A 22,408-nucleotide genomic window follows, 5' to 3' on the forward strand; every position below is an offset into this window, starting at 1 on the left:
ACACAGACAGAAAGTGTCAAGGTGAGAAAATTTGGTTGTGGTGATTTGGAGCTTGAGTGTATTCTATTGCCGTAAATGGACATTATGGTTGGGAGAAATATGAAAGCAGTGAAACTTACAACCGTCGCGGTCGCTGATGTCAAACACTGCATGAAACTCCTTGCAAACTTGTACTGTGCGAGAAACAGAAGGGTTAGAGACAAACTAGCCAAATAATTAACTTCTTTTGAAGTTCGGTCTTCTTACCAAGCAGTCGAATGCGTCCGAGTTGGCCGAGCCAGCGAAGCGAAATCCCACCGCCATGCATGCTCCAGCAATTATGTAGTCATGGGCTTGGCTGAGGACAGGAGTTGTCACACACATCATTATGAGACTAAACACACCAACTCAAATCCAGCCATGCGGAGAGAGCTAAGGAAACTTTACGTAAAGTCAGTTTGTACTCACGCTAAAGTTTCCATGTTCAAATCCTCTGAAACCACTGGGTTCCCAATGTTCTCTTGGATTATCTGGATTCAAAACAAAACAAACCGATCTTTGATTCTATAATCATTGTTATCATTGTTTTGGGGATATTAACTAATTTGATCTTGTTGACGTGTAAATGGGTCCAGATGGAGGAAATCCCATTGAGCCTTGTTGCCTCAGTCGTGCGCGCTTGGCAGTAAAGAGTCATTTGAGGACTGAAACTTAGTTTCCTTATTAGCACTGATGTCATTAATTAACAAGTTAATCACACAGCATGACTAACTAACCACATTAAGAGCCTCAGATTGAACCTCTAATGTCTATGGACTGGGCCTTCTGCACTGTTCACCCCAAGAACCCGAGGCCGAAATGATATTACCACTTGTCCGGAGTAGAGGTTTGTGCTGGCAGTGACTTGTGTCTAATGAGCTGAGGTGTTTGTGCGTGTGTGCATATTCAGGGCAGTTACCTGAGGCACATTGCTGCTCACCCACTCCGAGTTGGGTAGAATCTCATCCCACATGATGATACACCTGGCCAGTGTCTGAGGAGGGAGAGGAGACAGTGACAATGTGTAAGAGTAGTGGATCAGACATTTTGAATTATATACAGTACCAGTCAAAAGTTTGGACACAACTACTCATTCCAGGGTTTTTCTTTATTTTTTTACTATTTTCTACATTGTAGAATATTAGTGAAGACATCAAAACTCTGAAATAACACATATGGAATCAAGTAGAAAGCTAAAATATATTTTAGATTCTGCAAAGTAGCCACCCTTTGCCTTGACAGCTTTGCACACTCTGGGGTCTGGCATAGTGAATAAGGCAGGTCCGTAGTGGCCAGTACACAGTGGCTACAGTAGCTGAGCTTCTCTGCACTGACTCACCCTGAGAAGCAGAAACTCTGGTTTGATGAAATCCAGGAGAAACATGGTGTCTGGAGCTTTCAGCCAATCAGCGATAGACCTGTGAAGGGGTGACAATAGGTGTTAATGACAGCCAGAACCAGGTGATAGCTTATAACTGAAGAAGTAATTTTGTATGTGTTGGAGCGCTGGGGACAAGATGTGCTGTGATGCACCGTGTAAGATTAGATGGAGTCCATTACTTACAGGGAGCATGCTGAGTGGAGTCAAGTATAAGAGAATAGGACATTGCGTCTCGTTGAAGGCTAATCTAATATGAGAATAAGAGTGGTGGTGGTGGAATCCATTCTCACCTGTTGTTGGTTTTCAGGTAGATCATGGCGAGCGCTAGGGTCGCTCCAGGACAGGTGACGTCCACGTTGATGGTGTCACCCTCCTGTCACAAAGAACAGGGGCATTAGTTAACTTTTTTTTTTCAACCCGAGACAATAACCAGAAACCCTCACAGTTGGGACAAAGTATATGGGCAGTGTATTCTGTCAGACCTTGGTTTTGTGCCATCAGGAAAAATGTTAATATGTTAGATGGGGATGAACTGGACAGTAGGCTTTGTTGGGTTGTAATTTGAAATACTTGCTACACCATAAGTTAATGTTTATATATAGGAGGAATGTATATGGTGGGGTCAATGGACTTTGGATATGAGCCAGGGGCTTGGAATGTTACTAAGGGAAAAGGCAATCACATGGTTGCAGTCACTGATAAGGGTGGATAGCTGTGGATTAGTGAGGAATGTGGGCTGAGGTCAGGTCACATGAAGGGAGAAGGAACAGTTTATTACCCACATCACTTAACTTCCTGCAAAGATGTAATGTTTAGAGGAAAGGAGGAGACTCCGTCTAAAGGGGGGGGTATACATATTTGTGCATGTGGGAACATGTTTTTGTCTTATGCAGCTGTGTGACCCAGTGGGTGAATAAACTTGGTTTGAGCTTTACTAGTCATCTGTGAGTTTTTACTCCGTTTATTTAGAACCTAACAGCCTACAAGTGAGGAAAGTTGTCTCGCCGTTTGCTTTTTTTCCCCCTTTACCTTGATCTGGTAGCTGGGGGACTTGTGTTTTTCTCTGTTGATGCCGGCGTGGGTGCGTCGATGCCCCCCCACCATGTACTGGTAGAGCTGCTCAGGGACGTTCAGGTCAGACATACCTATTAGGTTACTGCCATGCTATGGAGAGAGAGAGGGTGGGAGGGGAAGGGGTCATTCAGTGACTGAGAAACTCTCCTCTTCTGTTTTTTTTAGATGATCCACATCCTGAGTGAACGCTAGTGATGCATTTAGTCACCTTTTTCATTCAGCACCCTTTTATGATTTCTCAGCCTTTTGACGTATGAAGAGTGCTTTCCATGTAAGAACTTTTCCTCTTTCTATTACCTCTCTACATACACAGGAGTACAGTAAGTAACTTACTTCAGAGCTGATCCAGTAGTGTAATTGCAGTGTGTACTACTAGACTTACCCCCAGACAGACCATGCCCAAGGCCAGCCCAGCGGCAAGGGAGTAGGACTCGCGGTCTGTACAGTACTCCATCTCAGGACCAGGGGGTCGACCTGCAGGAAGCAGCAGTTTTGGAATAAGCTCCATCATCAAAGCACCAGATTTGAAGGAATACATTTTACTTCAATTATATATTTTTTTGCTGACGCATCTTAGAGAAAGTTCTGCCTTGACAACAAAGCTTGCTCCGAAACGTGACAGCAATACATATCATTGCAGAGAATAAGGCTGTCGTGCTGAACCTTCCTTAGACATTTCAGTTGTACATTCTAAGGACTGAGCCCCCTTCAGCAGTCCAGACAATTTTTTAAATCATGGCTGGAGCACCAGCACCTATAATCTATTCAATATCCAGGCACAACATAGACGCTTCACAAACCATCTGGCTTAAGCATACTGTAGCTAAAGGGACTATTAAAGGGTGACATAACAGCTCCTTATGTAGGGTGCACTGCTAAATGTGATAACACACTATGTACATTTCCTACAAAAAGAATGTGCTTTATAAAAGGCTGACATAACCCATGCAAATTAAGATGCTGATATGAAGTGTGAGATTCCACCTGAAATGACTTGCCCCATCGAAACAGTGTGAAACTGTATTGATGTGATGCAACTGCCATACCTGGTGAAAACCTTGTGTTCTGGCCTGGAGCAGGTCAGGGGTAACTGTCATGTGAGGCCTACAGTGTGATGCTAAGCCAATGACACATGCTCGGAGTAAACTGACCAGGTTAAATCAAGACGGTGAATAAATAAAAGGGCAAGGCTGCGGATCAGAGTTCTCAGAAACCCTGCTTCCGACAGCTAAAGTTCAGATGATTCTGCGCATGAGCGAATCAATGTCTGCAAGATCACATGATATTACTCTACATAACAGAACCGAATAGCATAGAAAGTTACTGTAAGACAAAAAAACATCTAATTTCTTACTGGATGATTGTACAAATGGTCGAATCTCTCTCTCTCATGCGGCCAAAACAACAGCGCGCACCACTAGGCAAAATATGTGCGATTTGCTAACACCATCTGCGCTAAAATTTGCTCAGCGTACATAATTCAAAAACAACACTGTTGTTAACTAAAGATCGAAATTAATATCCCCATGAAATTAAATGGTTGGCATGCAGATGCTGTATGGACATTTCCCAGTAAAACTTCAAGAATTAAACGCAACAATTTGCGCAACCATCCTAAAATCTCATAAGAAATTAGGTTGTGCAATGCATCATACGTTGGGTGCTGTTATGTCACCCTTTACAACATGACATAAGCTTATAAATGATATGTGACGCATCTGTTGCATCTGAAGTCTACATATGCAATTATAAAGCATTTATAAGTTGTTTGTTTTAAGTGGGACCAGCAGTTCCATGTCAAAACAGTTTGTTTCTTGTATTGTATTTAGTGTTGTATGCCCTCCTCCCTGCAAATATCCCCACGGGACAACAAAACATTTACTTCATTAGGGATGTATCTATCACTGACCGATCTCAGCGAGCAGCACCTCCGCGTTGTGGCGGTGTCCTGTGCCCTGGTAGACCAGGCCGATGCCCACCACGGCCGCCACCTGAACATTGTGCGGTACATCCAGCTCAGTGGAGGTGGGCGGGAGCAGTGCGGGAATGTGAATGCTCAGCAGGCGGGTGATTGACATGTCCATGGTGCTCAGCTTGGCTGCAGACACACCCAGGAGCAGCCCGATGCTTGTCATCTCGTGGCCCTGAGGACACACAGGCAGCCATTTTCATTAGTCCCCCATGGACTTTATACACAGAGGGGTTCACTTGTTTATTAACAAATAGAGAGATTATGAGTTACTGTGTAGGGCTGAATGGGGAGCTAGTATAAAACAACGAGGTTATAACAGATCACAGCTCTTTGCTCAACATGTGTTGAGTGAGGTCATTTTTTGCCCTCTTCCTCTTTTTGGGGGAACCAAACTACACTGTAGTTCAGTCTAAAATAAGTTATTTTCTCCTTCATCACAGAATTACGCTACGTAACAAAATACTAATTTACTAATTTTGCGTAAATCACCTGATCCCTTTCATACTTAAATAATTCAATATTAATTTTCAGCCATCAAAGACTGCTGTACTATATCCTAATTAACAGTACAGCAGCAGACCTTTAAAAGTTCACATGTTGTGCTCCAATGTAGGCTCATCTGTCCTGGCACAGGTGATAAGCTAGCAAGAATGAGAATAGTAGTAAAATCGTATACTGTAGTAAATAACCACTGATCTTTCCTGAGCTGAGAGATGTGAAAGATATGACCACACAGCCTTCTATGGCAGGCCTAACTGGAAATGAGAAAGTTGCTATGCGTCACTGCCAGGGAAAAGTCAAAGTGAAACTCTGCTCTCAGCGCGCTGAGGCCTTCCCACTTTCATGTGAGAAAAATAACAGGATGCCGAGAGACAATTTCTGCTAAAACCAACGTGCAATCTAGAGAAGCTTCAAAACATGTAATGAGAAAAGGTACACGACTAAACTCAACCGCAGAACCTGTGTTTGCATGCATGCTCACCTTGGTTAAGTAGTCATGTATGTTGAGTGTGGCCAGCTTGGTGAGGTGTCCGTTGAGGCCCAGAGCCATGAGGAAGCCTGCATACTCGTTGGCCAGCTCGGGGCTCTTGGGTTTGTTGTAGGCGATCCAGGCAGAGTCCACCTGGGAGGCCGGAGCGATTTTCAGGCCCGCAGCCACCCCATTGTGAAAGCTGGACCAGCTCGTCATGTTGGGAGGAACGTCAATGTTCCCGCTGTTCAGATCTACCATGGTGTTCTGAGGGGGCGCACGACCTGTCACCAGAAACACAGGACTCCATATCGGATTCTGACCAACTCCACACGCATGCATGCTCGACATTTAGGCCAGAATCACATTAGCACCAAGGAGCAATGTAAACATGGCCTGCCGGGTTCAAAATAAGTTTCTGCTTCTCATCACAGTGATCACACACATTGCATTCTTTCCCTTGTCCTAAAATGCAACACACTGAAGCACCAGCTGTAATTACAGATCCAGACTGACTAAAGTGAGCTTTGTGAGCTTTCTTGTGGGCTGCTGTTAAAAACGCACCCAGAGATTGAACTTGCATAGACAGACTGAGAAAAGCCTTTTTACTCAGATCTTCAAAGGAAAAACAACATATTCCTGTCCTTGATGTTTTGTCATAACTATTTCTGTAAACGTGTTTGAAGTAGGGTTGGGCAATATGGCCTAAAAATATATATTTTTTTCTCTTCAAACTTAAGATTCACGATTTCGATGTTCTCTCTAAATAAGCTTCATGTACAAGTAAATGTCAAATACACTGCATTTCAAAAATCGAGGGCGTGTGAAATGAAGGCTAAATATAAGCCCCACTAACAATTCAATTATTTTATCAAAATAGTTTAACCTGCTTTTTTGCAATAATCCCTGATCTGGCTTTCAAGTCGTTCTATGAAAATGCCCTTTTTGTTACAAATGTAATGACTAACTTCTTGTAGCAGGCATTATAGAAAATTCAAAACATGTCTCAAACAATCTCTCAAGCACAAGTCAACGTGCTAGTGAGTAGCTTGCTGATCTTTATATATGCCAATTTGGATCTATTTGCTAGCTAACAAGGTAGAACAGTTGAATCGTTATGAACACACCCTTCTGTCCGTCTCCAACTGTTTGACCAGCATGCTAGCCTGTCCACTTTGTTCAGATGTTGAAATCAAGTGGCCTACCTTATTCCTCAGAATGAGAACGAGTTGCCCATTCCTTATAAAATTGTGTTTTATGCTTATTAGACATTTAGAAAACACAGACTAGACAGCTAGTATAACAGTCTTTGGCTAAAATGAGCATTCATTTTCCAGAATCAACATTCATTGATACTCCTGTTTTAGTAGTGTCTGCTCTGGGCACAATTTGTGTAGTTGAGACATAAAAAAGGGTCTCGTTAGAAGGCTTATCTTCTCTGTTACAGTAAAATAATGTCTCCATGTGTTTCAGTGGCCATATTACCAATTCTGTTGGACCAAACCTCAAATGCAAATAGCGAGTTGAAACCACTTGTCAGAGAAGAAGATGTGATCTCTCAACTTTGTTGGTGTGAGTGGCAGGGGCTTGGTGTGTGTAAACAGAGAGGAAAAGGCAAAGCCCAATGCGTTTCTAAAGGTTCATTTTGGACCTAAGCTTGTCGCCTGCCTTCCCGGTTTTGGGACAACGACTCCCATTGTAGGGGCATCTTGTCATTATATTCAGCTCTCTGGTGTAAATGAGAAGGTGCACCAAAAATACAAAAAAAAGTCATTCTTGCGATACAGGCATTTGAAATATCATGCAAAAACATATATTCAAATGAATTTGATATATTGGCCAGTACTAGTTTGAAGACAGTCACGATCTCTCAGACACACACAGGTATGAGAAAGGCCTAAGGGATACAGTACCAGTAAGGTTGAGTTTGGGCACTGGTAGGGGCTCCGTTGGCACAGGGTGGTAGGAGAAGAGGGTAAACAGGCCTCTGCCGACTGGCAGAGCCATGGTACGCTGGCAAAGCTGCAACAATCTGCCCAGAGAGATAGCAGAGAGAGGGATGGAGAGAGAAAGGCATCAGAACAATAGCCAACACAACTACACCACTCAAAAAAATAAAGGGAACACTAAAATAACATCCTAGATCTGAATGAATGAAATATTCTTATGAAATACTTTTTTCTTTACATAGTTGAATGTGCTGACAACAAAATCACACAAATTATCAATGGAAATCAAATTTATCAACCCATGGAGGTCTGGATTTGGAGTCACACACAAAATTAACTACAGGCTGATCCAACTTTGATGTAATGTCTGGTGGATGGAGCGAGACATGATGACCCAGATGTGCTCAATTGGATTCAGGTCTGGGGAACAGGTGGGCCTGTCCATAGAATCAATGCCTTCCTCTTGCAGAAACTGCTGACACACTCCAGCCACATGAGGTCTAGCATTGTCTTGCATTAGGAGGAACCCAGGGCCAACCGCACCAGCATATGGTCTCACAAGGGGTCTGACGATCTCATCTCGGTACCTAATGGCAGTCAGGCTACCTCTGGCGAGCACATGGAGGGCTGTGCAGCCCCCCAAAGAAATGCCACCCCACACCATGACTGACCCACCGCCAAACCGGTCATGCTGGAGGATGTTGCAGGCAGCAGAACATTCTCCACGGCGTCTCCAGACTGTCACGTCTGTCACATGTGCTCTGTGTGAACAGAGCAGCGGTCATCTTTCATCTGTGAAGAGCACAAGGCGCCAGTGGCGAATTTGCCAATCTTGGTGTTCTCTGGCAAATGCCAAACATCCTGCACGGTGTTGGGCTGTAAGCACAACCCCCACCTGTGGACGTCGGGCCCTCATACCACCCTCATGGAGTCTGTTTCTGACCGTTTGAGCAGACACATGCACATTTGTGGCCTGCTGGAGGTCATTTTGCAGGGGTCTGGCAGTGCTCCTCCTGCTCCTCCTTGCAGAAAGGCGGAGGTAACGGTCCTGCTGCTGGGTTATTGCCCTCCTACGACCTCCTCCACGTCTCCTGATGTACTGGCCTGTCTCCTGGTAGCGCCTCCATGCTCTGGACACTACACTGACAGACACAGCAAACCTTCTTGCCACAGCTCGCATTGATGTCCTATCCTGGATGAGCTGCACTACCTGAGCCACTTGTGTGGGTTGTAGACTCCGTCTCATGCTACCACTAGAGTGAAAACACCGCCAGCATTCAAAAGTGACCAAAACATCAGCCAGGAAGCATAGGAACTGAGAAGTGGTCTGTGGTCACCACCTGCAGAACCACTCCTTTATTGGGGGTGTCTTGCTAATTGCCTATAATTTCCACCTGTTGTCTATTCAATTTGCACAACAGCATGTGAAATTTGTCAATCAGTGTTGCTTCCTAAGTGGACAGTTTGATTTCACAGAAGTGTGATTGATTTTGAGTTACATTGTGTTGTTTAAGTGTTCCCTTTATTTTTTGGAGCAGTGTACATACCAACCGCTAACTACAGAGCACACCAAAAAAATAAAAAATAAATGTAAAAAGCAAGGTTGAAACTAAGCAGAATTTGGATATAGCCTGTAACGTGGGCCCAGACTGCTTTTGAATGAGACTACGATAGCTGCAATCACTTGAACGATATTACTCACTTGTTCTCCTTCTCCTCTATGTACTCGTGGTCGCTGACCTCAGGCAGGTGAACCACACTGACCCTGACTGGTCGGGAGCTCTGGAGTAGACGTCTGGCCTCATGGACGCGCAGGTCCTGGCTCCAGATAAGACTAATTACGTCCTGGTTCAGATCTGTCATACCATCCTCCTCCTCCTCTGCCTCTGTGGTGGCTGGGGCCTCTAGCATCAGCCCCAGACCCACCGTCTGAGTACACACACGCACATAAACAAACACGAAACATTAACTCTAAATCCACAAGGTTGTAAAGGATGAAGCTCAAACCATCCAATAACCCCAGAAACTCACACTTACAGCTTTGCCTTTGGCCACGGTCACTTTGTGTGCTTGTTTGGTGAGATCCTGTCGCCCAATCAATAGGCAGACGTCCTCTGACCAGTCAGAGCAGGGTTGCTCTCGACACTGGTAGATAGCATCTCTGATGGGCAGAGCCACACCAAAGGGCACAGATTCCAGATCTTTCAATGTGAAACCTAAATACAACACATGAATGTAAAAAGAGTCTCACACCAGTAAATACTCCATAGCATAGCAATAACAGACAGGCTGTGGAGATGTATCTAGGCCTGATGTAAAGTCTTACCTTCTGATGTTAGCCAAACCACAAGCTTTACAGCCAAACTTTCATTTGGAGCATCAGGCTTCATACAGCTCGGTCTGGAAGAGAAACAGGGATTACATTTCTCCGTCTCAAGTTGGAAAATCATGGTTAAAATGTTAGGACAAGAGTCTAGTTTATAGCTGTTACTATTACTAGAGGTATATTTAAGCAATATACCACAGCTAAGGGCTGTTCTTATGCCCGACGCCTCGTGGAGTGCCTGGATACAGTCCTTAGCTGTGGTATATTGGGCCATATATCACAAACTCGAGAGGTGCCTTACTGCCATTATAAACTGGTTACCAACATAAATATAACAGTAAACAAGTATTTTTGAGTCCTACCCATTGTATATTGTCTGAAATACCATGGCTTTCAGCAAATCAGCATCCAGGACACAAACTAACCAGTTAATAAAATGGAGTGAACCCTTCTTTTGGCTTTATGGGAAAATGCTTTATGGGGAATAAAGAGTCTATAAGGAGGAATTGATTCAGGATGTGCTCCTGGTAAGTTTTTACCTCCTCAAAGCTGATTCAATGACAGTCTTCTTCTGGCCTGTGAGAGAGAGAGACGCCACACGAGTGCTGTAGTTCAGTTGTCACAATAAAGGAATTGTGAAATGGGTCAGAGAAAACAGGAGAATGACAAAGCCTCACAATCGTCACCATAATGCCCATACTCGATTCCAAAATGCCATTCAGATCATCATGCTTGCAAATAATGAAGCTTTACATTTACAGGGCTACTTTAAAGGACATTTCTTTGGAAACTTCATTAAAAGGGCAATCTGCAATTGCTACACACATTTTTGGACTGACAATTTAAAATGCCATGTACCCATTGATTCTTGAAGAATATAAATGATAAATGCCTCATGAGCTTAGTTGTACCCAAAAAATAAGCTTGTTTAAATATACTTTGTTAACAAACACTATATAGCCTCAAAACATGGTTAAAACTATCATTTTAATATCATGGATGGTCAGTCTATGAATTTGAGCGTGGTTACAGTTCTCCAGCCCCATCCCTCAGCTTTTTACCGAAATGGGGCAGGGAGAGCGCTTTGCTATTAGCGCTTTGCTACTGCTGATAGCAGCCCTTTAAAAAAGGTAAAACCAAATGAAGACTTGACTTAAAAGGATACTATATACTCTGGCATTTGTTTTGCTTCCCCAGAGTCAGATGAACTCGTGGATACCATTTGTATCTGTGTGCAGTATGAAGGAAGTTAGCGGTTGGTTTGCGAGCTAATGCTAACTAGCATGGCATTTAATGCTAACTAGCATTAGCACAATGACTGAACATTTGATTTATTTTAACCTTAATTTAACTAGGCAAGTCAGTTCAGAACAAATTCTTATTTACAATGACAGCCAAACCCGGACGATGCTGGGCCAATTGTGCACCGGCCTATGCGACTCCCAATCACGGCCGGCTGTGATACAGCCTGGATTCGAACCAGGGACTGTAATGATGCCTCTTGCACGGAGATGAAGTGCCTTAGACCGATGCGCCACTCGGGAGCCAATAGGTACGCCGTTCATCTAACTCTTGGTAAGTAGAACAAGGCCTTAAATGCCAGAATCTCTCAGTCTCTCTTTAAACAAAGAAACAGGACAGAGACAGCATGGCAGTACCACCTTACAACCTCTTCACTCATGTGCGGAAATGACTGACCGCTGTGACATGCATGTGGGCACGCGTAAGGCACGTGGGAGGCATGTCCCAGGGATTGTTGTTCGTTATCTTGGGCACACACTGCTCAGTAATCAGACACACACAAACCCACCTGCAGAGAGCTTGGCCAGATACTTTGACACATCAACTGAAGTTGCGTTGTCATCTCCAATGATGTACAGGGCGTAGCTCTGAGGGAGAGGTAGGACAGAGAAACAAACGTCAGTGTCTGGCCTATTGAAACAGAGACAGAGAGATGCTTAGTGTGCAAGAGAGAGTGAGAGACAGGGGCAGAGAACGAAAGGGTGAGTGTGCAAGTAAGAGTCAACAAGAGAGAGAGGGTAAACGAGAGTGAGAGAGGGTCAACGAGAGTGAGAGAAAGAGAGCGAGAGAGAGAGAACGAGACAGTGATGGGGTAAAGAGAATCTGTAATTGCATGACAGGCTGTCAGTCTCTCATCGGTGACGTACGTCACCTCACTTAGCCTGATGGAAGGAGACGCACAAGGCCTGGTCATCAGCACAGTCCCCCTGATCCACCTACACCTAAACCGCTAGTGATTCAGCCCTCCATCCGACCAGGGCTTAATTATGGCAGAGTACACAGACAAAAACACACACATACACAAGCGTGCGCCCACACACACAGTCTCTTACTCTCACACATGTACAGTGCATTTGGAAAATAGCCCTTGAATTTTTCCACGTTTTGTTACATTACAGTCTTATTCTAATTAATTAAATAGTTTTTTCCCCCTCAATCTACACACACACACACACACACACACACAATACCCCATAATGACTAAGCCAAAACAGGTTTAGGCATTTTTTTTAAACTGAAATATCACATTTACATAAGTATTCAGACCCTTTCCTCAGTACTTTGTTGGAAGGGGGATACCTAGTCAGTTGTACAACAATACGTCTTCCGCATTTAACCCAACCCCTCTGAATCAGAGAGGTGCGGGGGGCTGCCATAATCGACATTGACGTCTTCGGCGCTCTGGAGCAGGTTATTGTCAAGGATCTCTCTGTACTTTGCTCCGTTCATCTTTCCTCAATGCTGACTAGTCTTCCAGTCCCTATCACTGAAAATCATCCCCACAGCATGATGCTGCCAACACCATGCTTCACCGTAGGGATGGTGCCAGGTTTCCTCCATATGTGATGTTTGACATTCAGGCCAGAATTTAATCTTGGTTTCATCAGATAAGAGAATCTTGTTTCTCATGGTCTGAGAGTCCTTCAGGTGCCTTTTGGCAAACCCCAAGTGGGCTGTCATGTGCCCTTAACTGAGGAATGGCTTCCGTCTGGCCACTCTAGAAATAAAGGCCTGGTTGGTGGAGTGCTGCAGAGATGGTTGTCCTTCTGGGAGGTTCTCCCATTTCCAGAGGAACTCTGGAGCTCTGTCCGAGTGACCATCAGGTTATTGGTCACATCCCTGACAAAGGCCCTTCTCCCCCAATGGCTCAGTTTGGCCGGGCGGCCAGCTCTAGGAAGAGTCTTGGTGGTTCCAAACTTCCTCCATTTAAGACCGATGGAGGCACCTGTGTTCTTGAGGACATTCAAGACATTTTTTGGTGCCCTTCCTCAGATCTGTGCCTCGACAAAATCCTGTCTCAGAGCTCTACGGACAATTCCATCAACCTCATACACAGTTGAAGTCGGAAGTTTGCATAGACTTAGTTTGGAGACATTATAACTCAATTTTCAACCACTCCACAAAATGCTTGTTAACAAACTAAACTTTTGGCAAGTCAGTTAGGACATCTACTTTGTGCAAGACAAGTAATTTTTCCAACAATTGTTTACAGACTAGCAATTTCCAAACGCCTTAAGGTACCATGTCCATCTGTACAAACAATAGTACGCAAGTATAAACACCATGGGACCACGCAGCCGTCATACCGCTCAGGTAAGAGACGCATTCCTAGAGATGAACGTACTTTGGTGTGAAAAGTGCAAATCAAACCCAGAACAGAAGCAAAAGGACCTTGTGAAGATGCTTGAGGAAACAGGTACAAAAGTATCTATATCCACAGTAAAATGAGTCCTATATCGACATAACCTGAAAGGCTGCTCATCAAGGAAGAAGCCACTGCTTCAAAACCGCAATTAAAAAGCCAGACAACGGTTTAGGGACAACGGCACATGGGGACAAACATCGTACTTTTTGGAGAAATGTCCTCTGGTCTGATGAAACAAAAATAGAACTGTTTGGCCATAATGACAATCGTTATGTTTGGAGGAAAACGGGGGATGCTTGCAAGCCGAAGAACACCATCTCAACTGTGAAGCACGTGGGTGGCAGCATCATGTTGTGGGGGTGCTTTGCTGCAGGAGGGACTGGTGCACTTCACAAAATAGATGGCATCATGAGGGAGGAACATTATGTGGATATATTGAAGCAACATCTGAAGACATCAGTCAGGAAGTTAAAGCTTCGTCGCAAATGGGTCTTCCAAATGAACAATAACCCCAAGCATACTTCCAAAGTTGTGGCAAAATGGCTTAAAGACAACAAAGTCAAGGTATTGGAGTGGCCATCACAAAGCTCTGACCTCAATCCCATAGAAATGTTGTGGGCAGAACTGAAAAAGTGTGTGCGAGCAAAGAGGCCTACAAACCTGACTCAGTTACACCAGCTCTGTCAGGAGGAATGGACCAAAATTCACCCAATTTATTGTGAGAAGCTTGTGGAAGGCTACCCGAAACGTTTGACCCAAGTTAAACGATGCTAGCAAATACTATTTGAGTGCATGTAAACTTCTGACCCACTGGGATGTGATGAAAGAAATAAAAGCTGAAATAAATCACTACTATTATTCTGACATTTCACACTCTTAAAATAAAGTGGTGATCCTAACTGACTAAAGACAGGGAATTTTGACTATGTTTAAAATGTCAGGAATTGTGAAAAACTGAGTTTAAATGTAAGGTGTAAGGCCTTTCCAGATCATGTGCAATCAATAAATTGAATTTACCACAGGTGGACTCCAATCAAGTTGTAGAAACATCAAGGATGATAAATGGAAACATGATGCACCTGAGCTCAATTTCGAGTCTCATAGCAAAGGGTCTGAATACTTACATAAATATTTATTTTTAATACATTTGCAAAAATGTCTAAATAACCTGTTTTCCCTTTGTCATTATGGGGTATTGTGTGTAGATGAAAATAAATAATTTACTACATTTTGGAATAAGTAACAAATACGTATGTAACAAAATGTGGAAGTTAAGGGGTCTGAACTTTCCAAATGCACTGTACATCCCTTGTAAAGACATAGGGGACGTAACGATTCACCAATACGCATACAAGTGTGTCAACTGGCTGGTCGGAGCCCAAACCAATCCAAATTAAGCATGCATGGTCAGAAAACCGATTAAAATGTTAGGAATTGCTGGTTCACTGTTTTTTACTCATGTTTTATTTAAAAAAATACATCTGTGTGTTGTGACTTCTATGCATGCAAAGGATATGACAGTCATAAGAGTTGTGCACAGTGCAGGAGGCAGCTGTTCGTGAGGTACAGTGCCTTCAGAAAGCATTAACACCCCTAGACTTTTTCTACATTTTGTTGTTAACAGCCCAAATTTAAAATCAATAAACATTTAGATTTTGTCGTCACTGGCCTACACAAAGTGAAATTATGTTTTTAGAAATGTTTACATATTAATTAAAAATGAAAAGCTGAAATGTCTTCAGTCAATAAGTATTCAACCCCTTTGTTACGGCAATCCTAAATAAGGTCAAGAGTAAACATGTGCTTAACAAGTCACATAAGTTGTATGGACTCACTGTGTGCAATAAATGTATTTTTAATATATTTTTTTACCCCTTATTCTCCCCAATTTAGTGATATCCTATTGGTAGTTAGTCTTGTCCCATCGCTGCAACTCCCGCACGGAGAGAGGCAAAGAGCCATGAGAGCCATGAATCCCCCAAAACACAACCCTGCTAAGCCGCACTGCTTCTTGACACAATGCTCACTTAACCCGGAAGCCAGCCGCACCAAAGTGTCAGAGGATACACTGTACAACTGGTGACTGAAGTCAGCATGGATGCGCCCGGGACCGCCACAAGGAGTCGCTAGAGCGCGATGGGACAAGAACATCCCGGGCAGCCAAACACTCCCATAACCCGAATGACGCTGGGCCGATGGTGCGCCGATTCATGGGTCTCCCTGTCGCAGCAGGCTGTGACACAGCCTGGGCTCAAACCAAGGTCTGTAGTGACGCGCAGTGGTCTAAGCTAGAGGCCACTCAGAAGGCCCCCAATAATAGTGTTTCACATTTATTTGTAAAAAATGTACTACCTCATCTCTGTACCCCACACATACAATTATCTATAAGGCCCCTGAGTCAAGCAGTGATTAGCCACAATGACCAGAACGGTTTTCCAATGCCTCACAAAGATAGGCACCTATTAGTAGAAGGGGGAAAGTAAAAAAGCAAACATTGAATATCCCTTTGAGTATGGTGAAGTTAATCATTAATTACACTTTGGATGGTGTATCAATACACCCAGTCACTACAAAGATACAAGCCTCCTTCTTAACTCAGTTGCCAGAGAGGAAGGAAACCGCTCAGGGATTTCGACATGAGGCCAATGGTGGCTTTAGAATAGTTAGAGTTTAACGGCTGTGAAGGGAGAAAACCGAGGATGGATCAACAAAATTGTAGTTACTCCACAATACTAACCTAATTGACTTTGAAAAGAAGGAAGCCTGTACACAAACAAACTCCAAAACATGAATCCCGTTTGCAACAAGGCACTAAAATAATACTGCAGAAAATGTGGCAAAGCATGAGGAAACATGAGTTGATGGCGGCGGATGAATGGCACAACAATGGCCTCAGGATCTCTTCAGGTATCACTGTCGATAAAATGCAATTGTGTTAGTTGTCCGTAGCTTATACATGCACACACCATAACCACACTGCTCACAACGTTTACATCAGCAAACCGCTCGCCCATACACGCTGTCTGCCACCTGCTCGGTACAGTTGAAACCCGGGATTCATCCGTGAAGGGCACACTTCTCCAGTGTGCCAGTGGCCATTGAAGGTGAGCATTTGCCCAGTGAACTCAGAAATGACACTGAACTGCAGTCGGGTCAAGACCCTTGCGAGGATGACGAGCACGCAGATAAGCTTCCCTGAGACTGTTTCTGACAGTTTGTTCAGAAATTCTTTGGTAGTGCAAATCCAGTTTCATCAGCTGTCCGGGTGGCTGGTCTCAGACGATGCCTGCTGGTGAAAAAGCCAGATGTGGAGGTCCCGGGCTGGCGTGGTTACGTATGGTCTGCGGTTGTGAGGCCGGTTGGACGTACTGACAAATGTTCTAAAACAACGTTGGAGGCGGTTTATGGTAGAGAAATTAACATTGAATTCTCTGGCAACAGCTCTGGTGGACATTCCTAAAATTACACGCTCCCTCAACTTGAGAGCTCTGTGGCATTGTGTTGTGTGACAAAACTGCACATTTTAGAGTGGTATTTTATTGTCCCCCGCACAAGGTGCACCTGTGTAATGCTGCTGCTGTTTAATCAGCTTCTTGATATGCAACCTGTCAGGTGGATGGATTATATTGGCAAAGGAGAAATGCTCACTAACAGGGATATAAACACATTTGTGCACAAAATGTGAGAGAAATAAACTGTGTTTACAGAACATTTCTGGGATCTTTTATTTCAGCTCATTAATCATTGGACCAACACTTTACATGTTGCGTTTATATTTTTGTTCAGTGTAATTTTCTGGGTCATTGTTACCAAATGCGCTGTAGAAAATTGTTGTGTAATCTACCAGACTGGATGAAACTTACATCAACTTCTGATAGGGGTTTTCGATCATTCCGATTTAATGTACATTGTTCAGGTTCACAATAAGAAATCCTTTTGGAAGTTTTGCTTTAAACAGTCGGTGTATTTGTTCATTTTTACATGAACAGAGTAATTTCATAAAGGACAGCAACAATATTTGCGAGCTGTGCATGGTTGCATTCATTGGTCAGAGTGCAATAAGCTCTCTAAAATTCCTATCGGTCTAAACAATTAACTTTTGAGACGGGGGTAAAATCCGAAGTAGCATTATATTAATTTGTATAAATGCCATTGCTAATGTCTGAAGATAAATATTGACAGGACTAGCTCAAAACATTTTTTATCTGCAAAATGTACAACTTAAATCAGTGGGTGATGGTGATTTCACATAAAAAAGTGGAGCTGACAAAAAGCATACATTTCCCTCACCCCTAATCTGATAGTGGGGTGGTAGATGCTTAGTCTGCCCTATGGCTCAGCTCAGGTGCCTACACATACCATTAAAACACACCAGACACATACACACAAAAACTAACGGAGGGCCACTCATCTAAAAAAGTACTCTCAGACAGATCCAGCTCAGAGGCCCAGCTCATGAGCTCCATCAGGAACAGATATTAAATTTAAAATGGATGTGTTCATGCAAAAAATGTAGTGTCGAGTCACATCAATCATTTCAAACTAAAACTATCGTTTCTGAGACCATTTACAGTTGAAGTCAGAAGTTTACATACACCTTAGCCAAATACATTTGAACTCAGTTTTTCACAATTCCTGACATTTAATCCTAGTAAAAATTCCCTGTTTTAGGTCAGTTAGGATCACCACTTTATTTTAAGAATGTGAAATGTCAGAATAATAGTAGAGCTTAAAAAATTTTCAGCACATTCCCAGTGGGTCAGAAGTTTACACTCAATATTTGGTAGCATTGCCTTTAAATTGCTTAACTTGGGTCAACCAGCCTTCCACAAGCCTCCCACAATAAGTTGGGTGAATTTTGGCCCATTCCTCCTGACAGAGATGGTGTAACTGAGTCAGGTTTGTAGGCCTCCTTGCTCATACACGCTTTTTCCAGTTCTGCCTACAAAATTTCTATAGGATTAAGGTCAGGGCTTTGTGATGGCCACTCCAATACCTTGACTTTGTTGTCCTTAAGCCATTTTGCAACAACTTTGGAAGTATGCTTGGGGTCCATGTCCATTTGGAAGACCCATTTGCGACGAAGCTTTAACTTCCTCACTGATGTCTTGAGATGTTGCTTCAATATATCCACATAATTTTCCTCCCTCATGATGCCATCTATTTTGTGAAGTGCACCAGTCCCTCCTGCAGCAAAGCACCCCCACAACATGATGCTGCCGGTTGGGACGATGTTCTTATTCCTGAGCGGTATGGCGGCTGCGTGGTCCCATGGTGTTTATATTTGCGCACTATTGTTTGTCCAGATGAAAGTTCAACTTACTTGGTGTCCACATCAACAACAAACTAGAATGGTCCAAACACACAAAGACAATCGTGAAGAGGGCACCACAAAGCCTATTCCCCCTCAGGAAACTAAAAAGATTTGGCATGGGTCCTCAGATCCTCAACAGTTTCTACAGCTCCAACATCAAGAGCTGGTTGCATCACTGCCTGGTACGGCAATTGCTCGGCCTCGGCAAGGCACTACAGAGCGTAGTACGTATGGCCCAGTACATCACTGGGGCTAAGCTGCCTGCCATCCAGGACCTATATAACAGGCAGTGTCAGAGGAAGGCCCTAAAAACGGACGTGACAAATAAACTTTGATTTGAACGTGGTACTTCCATGCGTTTGGAAATTGCTCCCAAGGATGAACCAGACCTGTGGAGGTCTACATTTTTTTCTGAGGTCTTGGCTGATTTCTTTTGATTTTCCCATGATATCAAGCAAAGAGGCACTGAGTTTGAAGGTAGGCCTTGAAATACATCCACAGGTACACCTCCAATTGACTCAAATGATGTCAATTAGCCGATCAGAAGCTTCTAAAGCCATGACATCATTTTCTGGAATTTTCCAAGCTGTTTAAAAGGCACAGTCAACTTAGTGTATGTAAACTTCTGACCCACTGGAATTGTGATACAGTGAATTATAAGTCTGTAAACAATTGTTGGAAAAATGGCTTGTGTCATGCACGAAGTACATGTCCTATCCGACTTGCCAAAAATATAGTTTGTTAACAAGACATTTGTGGAGTGGTTGAAAAATGAGTTAATGACTCCAACCTAAGTGTATGTAAACTTCCAACTTCAACTGTATGTAGATGCCCGTCAAATCGAAGGAAAGGAGAGATGCACTTCCCTAGTCTTTACGAATAGGCAAAATGCCTCTCTCTCTCTCCCCCTCTCTCTGATTGGCATGAAGCCCTATATCATAGCCCTTTGACATTTAAGCAGTGTGTGTGTGTGTGTGTGTGTGTGCGTGCGAGTGTGTGTGCGTGCGAGTGTGTGTGTCGATGCTTGATGACCCCTTTTAATTGGGAAATCATGTTTGAACAGAAAATGCCATTGGCAACACAGGGGCTAGGGCCCGCAAACCAACCCAGGGAGTAGAATGTTTATTTAGAACACAAATGGCTACCTGTTGACATTGGTCACTCAAAATATTCAGGAATTATTTGTTGTCCAACAGTGTATTTACATAACATGTCAGTCAGGTGGTGAGGTCATCTAGCTGGGCACACATGCTGTAGCTAACCAAGGTGATGGGAAATCTACTTTCCTCACACCAAAACCAAGGACAACGTAAATAGTAATTCCCTAGTAGGGTTTTCATTCGTCTGTGGCACCCCCTATTGGAGATGTCTATATCGCAACCCAACTCTAAAACTCCCACCTTATATACATAACCCCAGCGATAGATGGTTCCATCAATTGCCCTTGTCATCATGAGGAAAAGATAGAAAAGATAAGACGATGATAGCATACCAGCACCAGTAGTTTCGTTCTCTCACAGATGCCGGGCAGATAGGGGAAGGGTGCTACCTCCTCACCCCTCAGACAGCTGCTGAGCCAGCTGAACACACACGGAGGCTCCGCCCTCAGGAAGGATGGACGCTGCATCTGCTCCATCTGGGCTGCAGGAGAGGAAGGGGCCACAGAGACTGTCGTTCAAAGTGTCACAACAGGCTCTGCGACTACAGACACACCTGTCCTTATCACACAGTCAGACCATCCTTTCAATCAATATTAGGAAAATGAAAAGCCAAAGTGGTAGTAGACATGCCCTCTCTTCTATGTGAGCAGAGGGGACTACACATGCTTTAGAGGTTGATTTGCCTCTTACCCTGATCTATGATGCAGGACTCCTTGAACGTGGTGATGAATGAGGGGTAATCTCGCCAGTACAGATCGATATACTCCTCCAGCTGCAGATCCCTTTTAATAAACAGTACAACAATTAGCAGGTCATAAGAGGAGCTGTTAATCTAACCTGAGCCATTGAATCAATACTTTTAATATCCAAGCTGCTCTACCCTCACCGTGAAGCACTTACACAGACAGCTAAACACAACCAGAAGCAGATAAACCAATCAGAACTATGGCTAAGCGAACACCCACGTAAACTTCTAGTACTAACGTGGGGGTTTCAGGCTGGGTTAGATGTAGTGAGGTCATTTTCGGTACAGGCCTAGCCGGGTTGCCAGATTGGTCTGTGCTTTAGCTACTGTATCTCTTTGTACAGTATGTATGGCAATGACAGTGAACACAATTATTAATTGGCTGAAACACCAACTGTTGTGTCAACCAGCCTGGTAATACTAAATGACCAGGCAAATAAAACAAGGCCAAATAAGCACTAAGCAATTCAAGCGCCAGTTGATTCTCCCACTTCAGCTCTTCTTTTAAACGTAAAATGGGACTGTTGACGAGGCCACCTGACACACTTGAAACCGTTTTAATGCCATTTTCTTATCCTGGTAATATTAACGTTTTAGGAGAGACCAAACTCATCAGGTTTTATTGAGCAGTGACTCATCGGACATACTTCTCCATTTAAATGTTTAACAGCTTCATGAAATTGTTGTGTTCGTTCTGAATTGAAAAGATGCACCTGCGACCTGTCGCTTTAGTTCGCCTCTGAATGGCCATCGCTATCCGAGTGACAATAATAAATCCACAACATTTAACTGGAGTCATTTGAAAGTAATTCTCTCGTGGACAGGATGTTGTCCAGGTGTCCGTCAATAGACTGTGGGATGTAACAACTAACGAGGAACTTGGCTCTGGTGTGCAGATTTCTTCAATTATTATTTGGACAAACTACAATTTCACATCTCTTGAATTTCGGAGGGAGGGGGGACATTTGGCGCATACTTTGGCTGAGAGTTTACGTTTAGGGGGGACCTTCACTAGTCTCATTAGTATATTTTCTTTTCTCATCTCCCCAGAACCAAATCGAGCATCTGACGCAATTACGCAAGGTTTAATTTATGGGTTTCCAAGATTATTTAAGAGCGTTAACCTAGATTGTGAAGACAGAGCACCAGTACCTGGCCAACTGTTGCAGAAGGCCCACCAGTGATCGCCCCCCGCTCCTCTGCAGCTCGTCCAGCTTCAGCTCCTCATAGAGCAAGTGCAGCACGTAGAACAGGGCTGGGATGTGGGGGAAGAGTGGGGCAGAGGGGTCCAGATGCAGGGCAGGGGTGGAAGACAGAGACTCTTCACAGCCAGAGGTGTCGGTGGACTCCAGACTCACAGCACCACAAGCATGCCTGAACACCACTTGTCTGTGGTAGTCTGAGCACCACATGTAGTCCCAGTCCTGGTGGATTATATGCATAGACACACGCACAAAGCCACACAGAAACACTCACACTTAAATTAAATGCATACACAGAAACAGGGCCCAAAGCCACACATACAAAAAGGTCAGTGGATTAAGGAACAATATTTGTGCCTGGTCTGAATCAGCAGTTTCCCAACATGCACTTCCTTTCTTAAGTAACAGCTCTCAGCCAGAGGGTGAACTCTACACGACACCTCCCCAGTTCAACTGTGCACCCTTATCCCTGGGCCATGACCCCTTCCAGGATTCCATGCTACAGCACAGCGCCACTTTCCCTCCACAACACCACTAACATTCTACATGAATTTATAAGGCACAGGGCAAACAGATGAAGGAAAGAAAGACTACAGGTTATTTATCAACCGAACCCTAATCTTCAATACT

At 43.8% G+C, this 22,408-nt stretch overlaps 1 protein-coding gene across 2 annotated transcripts in view; it reads right to left on the minus strand.

Moving 5' to 3' along the window:
• LOC110502583 (anaphase-promoting complex subunit 1) overlaps positions 1–22,408 on the minus strand; it is a 55,684-nt gene that overhangs the window by 13,075 nt on the left and 20,201 nt on the right. Inside the window, exons 20-38 of one of the 2 annotated variants that reach the window (XM_036960177.2) lie at positions 21,729–22,000; positions 20,522–20,613; positions 20,164–20,312; positions 11,501–11,579; positions 10,230–10,266; positions 9,691–9,764; positions 9,402–9,580; positions 9,067–9,293; positions 7,329–7,447; positions 5,428–5,699; positions 4,383–4,617; positions 2,856–2,947; positions 2,429–2,563; positions 1,690–1,772; positions 1,358–1,436; positions 938–1,012; positions 448–509; positions 247–337; positions 120–173 (exon numbers count right to left, since the gene is read on the minus strand). In XM_036960177.2, the coding sequence (XP_036816072.1) occupies positions 120–173; positions 247–337; positions 448–509; positions 938–1,012; positions 1,358–1,436; positions 1,690–1,772; positions 2,429–2,563; positions 2,856–2,947; positions 4,383–4,617; positions 5,428–5,699; positions 7,329–7,447; positions 9,067–9,293; positions 9,402–9,580; positions 9,691–9,764; positions 10,230–10,266; positions 11,501–11,579; positions 20,164–20,312; positions 20,522–20,613; positions 21,729–22,000 (2,406 nt within the window). Of the gene's footprint in view, positions 1–119; positions 174–246; positions 338–447; positions 510–937; positions 1,013–1,357; positions 1,437–1,689; positions 1,773–2,428; positions 2,564–2,855; positions 2,948–4,382; positions 4,618–5,427; positions 5,700–7,328; positions 7,448–9,066; positions 9,294–9,395; positions 9,581–9,690; positions 9,765–10,229; positions 10,267–11,500; positions 11,580–20,163; positions 20,313–20,521; positions 20,614–21,728; positions 22,001–22,408 lie in introns of both variants that reach the window. The other variant, XM_036960176.2, reaches the window with a different exon arrangement.

The sequence above is a fragment of the Oncorhynchus mykiss genome, chromosome 23, assembly GCF_057628025.1.
Source record: "Oncorhynchus mykiss isolate SJ-2025 chromosome 23, ASM5762802v1, whole genome shotgun sequence".
Classification (NCBI taxonomy): Eukaryota; Metazoa; Chordata; class Actinopteri; order Salmoniformes; family Salmonidae; genus Oncorhynchus; species Oncorhynchus mykiss.